A 12,200-nucleotide genomic window follows, 5' to 3' on the forward strand; every position below is an offset into this window, starting at 1 on the left:
CTATCTATCTATCTATCTATCTATCTATCTATCTATCTATCTATCTATCTATCTATCTATCTATCTATCTATCTATCATAATGTATGATTTGCAAAAATGAAAACTGCTGCTTCTGTGTAGATGAGAGAATCAAAGTGTATGCGCGTTGTGCACACGCTACATTGATTACGGCCAAGCATGCGCCCTTAAAATAGCTCATGAATAACATGCGCAACGCGCGCCACTGACTTTAAACTATTTTTTCCTGGTTAGTGGCGCAATTGTTTTCTAAACCTGCAAAATAGCATGAAGGAACGTTTGCGCTGGAACACGCCTCCTTTTTTGCGCTGAACCGCCCAGGGAGCGCAAGTTCATTCCCTAGTTTAGCGACGTGCTTCTGTGGAGGGAAAAGCGCGCTTTGCGCGGGTGCAAAATAGGAATGATACATGCGTCGGTGTACAAAGTCAATTGCGCTGGGTGCAAGATAGGGCCCATAATCTTAAAATGTATCAGTATTTAAAAAAGCACCTTTGGCTTAAATGACAACATGTTGACATATTAAGAATATTTATTACACGGCTCTGTGGAATACTTGATTCTGATTGGTCAGTCGCTTCATCCAGCGGTTTATTATTCGCCGATAACAACCACAGAAACACCGGCTCATCGGGTCAGTGGAGTCAGCAGCGCTACACGCTCGCTAGGAACAGTTTTTCCGTGGAAGTTTTGCATTTGGTGAGCTAATAAAATATTAAAATTGTCAAATCAATATTTTGTGTATAGTTATTTAATTATGCCATCCAGTATCGTGGACTCGCTCTCTCTCGTTTCATACAAACGCAGCGGTGGCCATTTTGTGACTATTGTTTTGTACACTGTTGGATTATGAGATACAAACAGGAACGATTTTAAAACAGTTTAATCTGAAATCAATATCTCTTATCCCCATAATTATTTATGTGGTGAAATGCTGTGTAATAAGTGGAATGACTGTATACCGTATCTCTTAAATGTCTGGCTAGTTTGAACAACAGCTCTCTCCGCGGAAGCTCTGCGTTTAAATACAGAATAAAATATTTCAACTCAATATTCCGTGTCTAATTATTTACTTATATGGCAAGTAGGCGTGTTATAAGCGGGATAATGTACATCCGGCCGGTTGTTATCTCAGAATAAACCCCTTCAGGCTGATGAAGACCTGATCCTGATCACCTGATCGGGTTTATTCTGAGATAACAACCGGCCGGATGTACATTATCCCTTACGGAATGCCGTTCCTTGTCTCCTCAGGATTTCGTCATCTATCCCCTGATCAACAGCAGCTCAGTATTCGGACGGCGCGTCGATCAGACCGAGTCCGAGAGCGACTCAGAACTCCTGAATCTCTGGGCTCCGGATCTGCTTCCTCGTCACTGTCTGGTTCGACGCCTTGGCGTGAAGCCCGTGACGCTCCTGAAACCCCTCGACGGAGCCGAAGTGAAGAAGAACGGATGCGCTGTCCGTCACGAGGTGGAGCTGCGCTCGGGAGACGTCATCGGCCTCGGACATCATTACCTCTTCATGTATAAAGACCCGACTTCTGAACGTCCAGCTCTCTGTCAAGTGTGTGTGCTGTCGGAGAAATCCAGAAGGCCCCGAGGCTTCAGAGACCCGGAGGGAGCAGAACTGGCTCTGGCGTATGATGTTGAACACGAATCCCGGGTCCTAGATTTGATCTTCTCCACGGCTGATCAGGATAAAGACACACACAAACTGAGCGCTGCGTTCCTGCTGTGTTTGTGTTTCCAGCAATCCGTCAATCACTTCTCCATGCCGGCCCTCCGAAGACTCCTTTTACACACAGCCAATCGGCTTCAGACGCTCGTGTGGGTCAGTCTGTTCAGTCATTACTCCATTCAACTTAAAGCTGCATTCCGTAATTTTTTTGGGTTAAAAATTATCCAAAATAAATGTTTGAGCAAGTACATAACCAGCCTCGATTCAGAACGGTGAGCTTGTAATGATGTTTTTTATTCCAGTGGTACTGGTGGATCTCGGCTGGAAATTCGAGCATGTCTTTGTGTCATAACGTCACATCTGTCCATATAGAGTCACATCTGTACACATAACGTCACATCTGTCCATATAGAGTCACATCTGTCCATATAGAGTCACATCTGTACACATAACGTCACATCTGTCCATATAGAGTCACATCTGTCCACATAATATCTATCACATCTGTCCATATAGAGTCACATCTGTCCACATAATATCTATCACATCTGTCCATATAGAGTCACATCTGTACACATAACATCACATCTGTCCATATAGAGTCACATCTGTACACATAACGTCACATCTGTCCATATAGAGTCACATCTGTACACATAACGTCACATCTGTCCATATAGTCACATCTGTACACATAACGTCACATCTGTCCATATAGAGTCACATCTGTACACATAACATCACATCTGTCCATATAGAGTCACATCTGTCCACATAACGTCACATCTGTCCATATAGAGTCACATCTGTCCACATAACGTCACATCTGTCCACATAACGTCACATCTGTCCACATAACGTCACATCTGTCCATATAGAGTCACATCTGTCCACATAACGTCACATCTGTCCATATAGAGTCACATCTGTCCACATAACGTCACATCTGTCCATATAGAGTCACATCTGTCCACATAATATCTATCACATCTGTCCATATAGAGTCACATCTGTACACATAACATCACATCTGTCCATATAGAGTCACATCTGTACACATAACGTCACATCTGTCCATATAGAGTCACATCTGTACACATAACGTCACATCTGTCCATATAGAGTCACATCTGTCCACATAATATCTATCACATCTGTCCATATAGAGTCACATCTGTACACATAACATCACATCTGTCCATATAGAGTCACATCTGTACACATAACGTCACATCTGTCCATATAGAGTCACATCTGTACACATAACGTCACATCTGTCCATATAGTCACATCTGTACACATAACGTCACATCTGTCCATATAGAGTCACATCTGTACACATAACATCACATCTGTCCATATAGAGTCACATCTGTCCACATAACGTCACATCTGTCCATATAGAGTCACATCTGTCCACATAACGTCACATCTGTCCACATAACGTCACATCTGTCCACATAACGTCACATCTGTCCATATAGAGTCACATCTGTCCACATAACGTCACATCTGTCCACATAACGTCACATCTGTCCACATAACGTCACATCTGTCCACATAACGTCACATCTGTCCATATAGAGTCACATCTGTCCACATAACGTCACATCTGTCCACATAACGTCACATCTGTCCACATAACGTCACATCTGTCCATATAGAGTCACATCTGTACACATAACGTCACATCTGTCCACATAACGTCACATCTGTCCATATAGAGTCACATCTGTACACATAACGTCACATCTGTCCATATAGAGTCACATCTGTCCACATAACGTCACATCTGTCCACATAACGTCACATCTGTCCACATAACGTCACATCTGTACACATAACGTCACATCTGTCCACATAACGTCACATCTGTCCATATAGAGTCACATCTGTCCACATAACGTCACATCTGTCCATATAGAGTCACATCTGTACACATAACGTCACATCTGTCCATATAGAGTCACATCTGTCCACATAACGTCACATCTGTCCACATAACGTCACATCTGTCCACATAACGTCACATCTGTCCACATAACGTCACATCTGTCCATATAGAGTCACATCTGTCCACATAACGTCACATCTGTCCACATAACGTCACATCTGTCCATATAGAGTCACATCTGTACACATAACGTCACATCTGTCCACATAACGTCACATCTGTCCATATAGAGTCACATCTGTACACATAACATCACATCTGTCCATATAGAGTCACATCTGTCCACATAACGTCACATCTGTCCACATAACGTCACATCTGTCCACATAACGTCACATCTGTACACATAACGTCACATCTGTCCACATAACGTCACATCTGTCCATATAGAGTCACATCTGTCCACATAACGTCACATCTGTCCATATAGAGTCACATCTGTACACATAACGTCACATCTGTCCATATAGAGTCACATCTGTCCATATAGAGTCACATCTGTCCACATAACGTCACATCTGTCCATATAGAGTCACATCTGTCCATATAGAGTCACATCTGTCCACATAACGTCACATCTGTCCATATAGAGTCACATCTGTACACATAACGTCACATCTGTCCACATAACGTCACATCTGTCCATATAGAGTCACATCTGTCCATATAGAGTGTGAGGATGCTGGAGGTGGAGATTTATAGCCTTTTCTCACAGCACTTGATATAATTAAACTTGATGGCGGATCCAGAAAGGTTCAAACGACAATCACCGCAGTGACAACTGGAGATTCACCTGCTGTAAAATGCAAAAGACTTCGCAGCGGCTACAGAAAAACAGAGACTGCAACCAGCTCATGCGAAAACAAGGATAATATCGGAAGGGCATTCAATTTCACGCAATGCTGATGTTGTTAACATTAACAATTTGAGAACAAAGTATAATTTGCACGGTTTGACGTGATATGATAAGCGATCGTTAGATTTAATCAGCGCGATTTACTGCAATGCTTTTTAAAACGCAAAAAAGAACTTAAATGTGTACTGGTGGCGCGCTGTCTGTAAATCTCTCTATGTGATGAACACACACTCACACACACACAGAACTCATGCGCACAGAATGCCGCTTCAGATTGAGTTCTCTTTCACGCTTGAACGGACAAAAACACACAAAAGTATGCCAAAATGTTCACTTTGTCAAGTATCCTCGTAAGCACAGTATTAAATTACGTTTGATCTCGAGGGATTTTGCGAGATTTTCCGTCTGACCTGGGAATGCTCGGGAGTCAAATCGGTTCGTGTGTGATGTGTTGATTTTGCCGTGTGGCTGCGCACCACACACTGTACGACCAAAACTGTTAGACCCGTGATTTTTTATCGCCGTGTGTGGGGTCTCTCAGGTTTGGAAAATCGTCCCGTGTGAACCAGGCTTTACTTGTTCATAACATTTTCCGGTGAAAATTCTTATGTTGGTCATACTTCAAAAAGCAGAATCTGTGATTGGGAATGCCAGGATCCACACCGGCGGCGACTGACAGCCGCACGTTCTCCTCAAAACACTGGATTCGTCCTCGCTGTGCCGTGCCGAGGCACAACCCACGTAAAGCTGATTATTCGTGAATAACTGCAATTGCAGATTTCAAACAGAGATGGCGACAAAGAGGAAAAACTACGGACTGCAGCTTTAATTTGTGTCAATATTGTGCGATTAAAAAAAAAGCCACCTCATACATTTATATTATTTTTAAACAAGACCAAACAAATTTTATGAATTATTTTCCCACATTAGTATACTTAAATCCTGAATTAATCAGATGGTTAAATGAATCGGCTTAGTGAATGATTCAATGACTCTTTGTTTTGTTCCCGACTGAATCAAAGTTTTGAACGAATCTGTTGAGTTAATAACTGATTCTTAATGACTACTGGTGTAATGATGTAACATGCAGAAAGATTCACTGAAATTCTGGCCTATTAAAGAGATAGTTCACCCCAATGAACGTGTCATTATTTACTTTCCCTCATGCTGTTTCAAACCTTTCTTTCTTTTGTGGAACGCAAAAGAAGATATTGGTATACTTAACCATTTTGGTTCCCATTGACTTCCACTGTAAGGGCAAAAATTACAGTGCCAAGTCAATGGGAACCGAAACTGAAGATTCTTCAAAATATATTCTTTTATGTTCAGCGGGACAAAGAAAGTCATTCAGGTTTGGAACGAGATGAGGGAGAATAAATTATGACAAAATTTCCATTTTTGGGTGAACTATCCCTTTATATTTGAGGACTGTACTTGTAATACAGCAGACGAGTCAAGTGTTATTAGGGATGCATGATATATCGGCCACCATAGCGGTATCAGCCGATATATGATCATTTTTAATGTTATCGGTCTGATTAGAAAATTTGGCCGATATATTAAAGCCGATAAATAATGTATTATTTCCTGGAGCGGAGACTCTTCAGATGCCAAAATATAAAAAAATTAAAATAAAAAAGTTGTTAAGATTTATCGGCCAATATATCGGTTATCGTTTTTCAAATATAAAGAATTATCGGTATCAGCCAAAATGTTCATATCGGTGCATCCGTAAGTGTAATGAATGGCTTTTCTGGTACATTTTCATTCTTTATGAAACATAAAGGCTTCGGTCCTCATTGTAACTGCATGGACAATTCTTCAAATTTTCTCCTTTTGTGTTTTGTGAAAAATAGAAAGTAAAATGGATTTGAGCTACTAGAGGGTCAGAAAATGAAAAGATGCAGTAAAATGCAAGATTCATCACGCTATAAATGTTGTTGTGTATCTTTTATACCTTAATACAGGAAAAGGCGAAAGAACTTGCAGCGCTGCAGCCTGAAATGTAAGAACAGGAACTTGTTTCTCATCAATTCATAACCAGAGGAATTAAAATTCAATATCTCAGCTTACATTAAAACCAGATTTTCCTGGCTCTTGTGACGCAAGCAGACGCGACTCAGAAGCGGAAGACTGGCTGATCCGGGGCCTGGAGCCGCTGGTGCTGTGGATGGCCAACTCCATCGAGATCCTTCACTTCATTCACCAGGATCTTCCTCGTCTTCTGCACGGGATCTCTCAGGAGGAAGAGGAGGAGGAAGAAGACTGCATTGGTAGAGTTCAAAATCAAATACGTTTTTATGTGAATAATGTGATGTGTACGTTAGGGCTGCACGATTAATCGCAATTTACATTAAATCGCATTTTGCTTATCGTGATTATGAAATGGTAAAGTCTGTGATTGTAATGTGCAGCTTGTCAGTGCCGTACGGCTCAGGAAACGCGGCTCACTCTGAAAGCTCTGAGTTTGAGTCGCTTATAACGAGCATTTGAAACAGCAACACGAGTCAAACATCTTTCCAGACATGAGACGCATTTATGAACCTCTTCTCCAACAATAGACAACATTAATAACACACTTTTACTCCAAACTCACTTCATGAGGACAGCTGAGCTCCTCCTCCTTTTGATAACTTTATTCAATTTCTGTATTGAAATAGCAAATTGAACTTAATTTAATTTATGTGAGGATTGTTTGAAGTTCACTTAAATTAAAAGTTGTTATATTTTTTGAAGCCTAATAAATGTTTTTTTAAAAATGATGGCTTTCAATAATGTTAAAAGGCTATAATTAAAGTGTAAAATTGGGGGGGGGGGTAATCTTTCATTGAGACATCAGTAATTGTATTAATATCAGTAATGCTGACCTTCATTCATAAAAAGATCCCATTAAACAAGTATTAAACTGTGTTTATCTTGTTTCTACATTAATTTGTTAAATTTAACTGTGAAATTATTAAATGATAAAATATATTAAAAACATATAAACATGTTTTTAATTGCGATTTATCGCGATTAATCACAGAAAAACGTGTGATTAATCGAGTAAATTTTTTTAATCAATTGCCAGGACTAGAATAATGTGATGTGTCGGTTCAGATTCAGTGGCACTGCATGTCTCTGGTTGTATTTTAGCGGTTCTGGAGCTTCGGCTTTCGTCGGTGCGATCGGCCAGCGAAGAGGCCATGACGGTTCTGGAGGAGGTTCTTATGTTCACCTTCCAGCAGTGTGTCTATTATCTCACCAAGGTCAGGACATCTTCATACTTAAAGAGACAGTTCAACCAAAAATTATCATTCTGTCGTAATTTTTTCCAAATCTGTTTGTGCAAGTGTTTTTTTGTCCATACAATGAAAGTCAATGGGGTCCAATGTTGTTTTGGATGAACTATCCATTTTATTTAACATGTTTAAGTCCCCCTGTGGTGAAAATCCAGCTTTTAATGTTGTTTATGTGTCTATGTGGTGTTTTTAATCTGCTTTAAGACAAAGCATGTGTAAATTCATGCAGCATTGCTGAGTATTTCCTCCTTAAAACTGCAGTGAACCAAAGACAGTCTCAAAAACACGCTTTGAAATCGCTGGTGTTTCTGACGTCACAAACTACCTTGTAACCAATCAGATCAACGTGTGATCGTCAACCAGTGGATCTCTGAGCTGAGTGAGTGAGTGGAGGCGGGGCTCATTTGCATATTCATAGAACCGCGCATACTAAATGAGGCAAGGGTGTCGAGTTACATTCAAGATATTTAAAGCCATGAATAATTATTTTCAAGGAAATAACATTTAAATATGTCATTTTGGTGATCAAAGATGAGTTTTAAAGGATAAAATTATACGTTAAGCAGACTAGACGAATGGAGTCAGATTTTGATTAAATATTATAAGTTAAATAAAAAAAAAATACTTAACATGCGCAGATTAATTGTTTACATTAAGATCTACAATATGCATTTAGAAAATAGTTAGGGTGAGTTGTAATTTCATGCAGGTTTGAGTGGATTCTGTCCATAATGTCAGTGCAGTGAAAATAGGGTCACTATCTTTCTTTACACCACAAAAGCGTTTGTTACATATAGTCAACTCGATGGTATTACAGATTGTACATAAGAACAATAATCAGACTCTATCTTTAGGCAAAAGAGCGCTGTAAGCTTGTTTCAGTGTGGCTGTCTGCGATGAATAACTCATTATCAGGAAGTCAGGTTAGCAGGCCTAGAAAAACACTGGCCTTGTGAATGTGGTTGAACGCAGAATCGATCTCAAGCGCTTCCAGATGTCTTGCTCGCATGTGACCTCGATGGACCTTCTTGGCTTGTGGATATGAATGAATCTAGTGTATCATACATCTGTGAGATCTTTATATCGATTTCACTAGTGGTCTCAGGCTTTTAGACCCCACTGTATTCACTGTATTATCACAGAAGTACTGGGATAAAAGTTTATTGTTCAGATAGAAACACTGACGTTTATGGAAGTGATCAACTTTTGAAAATAACTTGACACTTCAAATAAAGATTATATCAGTTACACCAGTAGGTGGCGACAAGTGACTGTAAAGAATATGTCATTGAATCATTCATTCAAGAGATTCGTTCAAAAACGCAGATTCATCCAGTAATGAAAGTCTTTATGAGTGAGTCACAAAACATTCACATTCACAAAATATATAGTAGCTCCACACCTGAATTAATTTATCGTATTTTTACTTTTTCTGTTTTCATTAGAATTTTATTTAAAGTTAAGTGTTTGCCATTTTTATTATTTTTTATTAAATATATCTATACTTTTATTACTTTTTTACTTCAGTTTTAGTTAGTTTAGTACATCAATTTAAACTAAATGAAAGTGAAAATAAGTGTTGCCTTGGCTACTATAGCTGGAAAAAAATAAGTTTAGTTTTTTTTGAAAATATTTATTTTGTTTCAACTAACAAAAGTTTTTTATGGTTTTAGTTTTAGCTTACTATTATACCCTTCTGACTGTTGGCAGATTTATAGTCAAACCCCAGCAGAATCTGTTGGTTTAGTGTGCATCAGACTGAAAAGGCCAGAGTTGCATTGAGTCTGAGTGTGTGTTATCAGAGTTCTCTCCGCTCTGGTGAGGCGAGTGCTGTCCACTGATAACTCTCTTCCACTGAGTGACGGAGGCGAATTATAGAGAGTTTAGCATTTCTTCGGCTGAATGAGTCTGTGCTCTTATTTTGGATCAGTTTGTGTATTCAAATATCAGCTGGAAACAGAGATAAACACAAGTTGTTTTGCACAGTTGGTTTGATATGATGTGCTTTTTCCATTCAGTCAGCTCCAACTATATATATTAGTTAACAACACTTAAGTATTTTAAACTCTCCCTGTAGTCAATCATTTTATCCCTTAAACCTCATCTTTGTCACCAAACTGACATATTTAAACATTTTTCATCTTCATGCCTTAAAATATCTTGAATGTAACTCGACACCCTTGCCTCATTTAGTATGCGCGGTTCTATGAATATGCAAATGAGCCCCGCCTCCACTCACTCACTCAGCTCAGAGATCCACTGGTTGACGATCACACGTTGATCTGATTGGTTACAAGGTAGTTTGTGACGTCAGAAACACCAGCGATTTCAAAGCGTGTGTTTGAGACTGTCTTTGGTTCACTGCAGTTTTAAGGAGGAAATACTCAGCAATGCTGTCGACTTATGAATTTACACATGCTTTGTCTTAAAGCAGATTAAAAACACCACATAGACACATAAACAACATTAAAAGCTGGATTTACACCACAGGGGGACTTTAAAGAAATTCATGTTGACCCAATTCATATTTATCTGTAAAACTAGATACAATACTGTTCAAAAGCTTTGGGATCAGTAAGATTTTTTTTTTTTTTTTTACTTTTAAGAAAGTAACACTTTTATTCAGTGTTTTTAGTTACTTTTATAAATGTATTTAGACACATTAAATTGCCAAAAAATGATAGTAAGACATTTATAATGTAACATTCATCAAAGAATCCTGAAAAATAAAGTGTATCACAGTTTCCACACAAACATGAACTGTTTTCAACACTGATAATAATCATAAATGTTTCTTGATCATCAAATCATCATATTAGAGTGATTTCTGAAGGATCATGTGACACTGAAGACTGGAATTTTAAATTGCAATAATATTTCACTGTTTTTACTGTATTTTTTATCAAATATATTCAGCCTCAGTGAGCAATTTAAAAATCTTACCGACCCCAAACTCTTAAATGATAGTGTACATGTATAAACCCTTTGACCTAAAGCCCTAAAATGATGAAATGCATCCTGGGTTATATTTTACAAGCTGGTTTCTCACAGACTCTCCTTCAATGTTCAGACGTAATTTGGCAAAGCCTGGATTTAGGATTGATTTGTATTCTGCATGGGAAAATCCTCATGCGTCTCGCCCTTTAGGAAATTATAATTCATCTTTGTTCCAAGAGACTCTTTGAATGGCTGTGATTTGATTTAGTGCAATGCAACGTCCAACGTTTTGTGCTTTTCTGTGGAAACAGAAAATTGGGTTTATTGGAATGTGAGCCGTACTTCTGGCCAACAGTAAATTGAAACAACAACCTTGATTTTTTTCTCACTTTCTCATGTTTTACACCAACAAGTTTGTTTGAATATTAAAGGCCAAACCGCATAATGATGCTAATCACAGGAAAATTTGTATTTATTTAGTAAATTTACCTTATCTGTGACTCATTTCTATTCATTATGAAGATAATCACATTTAGCATGCAATAAAGTAAATCCAAAAGTTAGTCGTGGGAATTTTCCTTAAGGAAATTTTTCATCTTAGCATTTTGATTCTGAGAAATGTTTTTATTGATGTGCATTTATATTGAGAGTGGAAATGATTAAACTGTGGTTTGCACTGGTGGCACGAAGCATCCACTCCTCTGTAAATTACATTTTATACTTTAAAAGCGTGGAAAATGTCCTCTTCTGTGCTTACACAGTGCCAGGGCTCCATTATGAAGTCAATATTTTCAATAGGAAAATTGAATCAAAAACAAACACGACGGGTTGGAGAGCAAACTGATGTTTTACGACTACAATAACAGGCTCTGTTTTCTCTGCTGAAGTTGTGTGTGATTGTATCTTGCTGAGAAGGAAACAGCTGCGGGTCGGCTTTAACTCAGAAAAGCATGTTTTGTTGGTGATTCCCAGTGATGGACACTCAGTATTCACTTTGTGTTCAGTCTGAAGAGTTAATGTTAGATGAAGAGAAATGCTTTCAGCATGTTTCAGTATATGCATCATATTTTGATAAAAATCATTGTGAATCAGCTTTACAGAGAATATTGCCAGTCGGCAAGTCACAGGTGACAGTGACGAGGAAAGAGATGGAAGATGCAATACAAATAAAAATGCTTAAATTAAATATTACATTTAAATTAAAATATTTTCACGTGCCATTGTTTGAACTATTATTTAAAAATTAGGGTTGTCCAACAATTAGATAGAAATGGGCCGTTCACACCAGGGACGATAACTATAACGATGTAACAATTTAGTTTTAAAAATCTTTCTAAATGTAAAGGAATATCAGAGTCCGTTTAGTTGGAAACATTTGGAATCTGACGTCACAAACTTCCTAACCAATCAAATCAACGTGCGATCGTCAACGAGTGGATCTCTGAGCTGAGTGAGTGGAGGCGGGGCTAATTTGCA

The 12,200-nt window shown here is 38.6% G+C and overlaps 1 protein-coding gene across 2 annotated transcripts in view; it reads left to right on the forward strand.

The window, feature by feature from the left end:
* The window catches only part of radil2b (Ras association and DIL domains 2b), a 43,433-nt gene that overhangs the window by 12,551 nt on the left and 18,682 nt on the right, over window positions 1-12,200 (forward strand). The window contains exons 5-8 of one of the 2 annotated variants that reach the window (XM_081393571.1): window positions 1,271-1,849; window positions 6,474-6,511; window positions 6,619-6,779; window positions 7,642-7,754. In XM_081393571.1, coding sequence (XP_081249697.1) covers window positions 1,271-1,849; window positions 6,474-6,511; window positions 6,619-6,779; window positions 7,642-7,754 — 891 coding nt within the window. The remainder of the gene's footprint in view (window positions 1-1,270; window positions 1,850-6,473; window positions 6,512-6,618; window positions 6,780-7,641; window positions 7,755-12,200) is intronic. The other variant, XM_081393572.1, reaches the window with a different exon arrangement.

Source organism: Scardinius erythrophthalmus (assembly GCF_964197995.2).
Source record: "Scardinius erythrophthalmus genome assembly, chromosome: 18".
In the NCBI taxonomy this organism is placed as follows: domain Eukaryota; kingdom Metazoa; phylum Chordata; class Actinopteri; order Cypriniformes; family Leuciscidae; genus Scardinius; species Scardinius erythrophthalmus.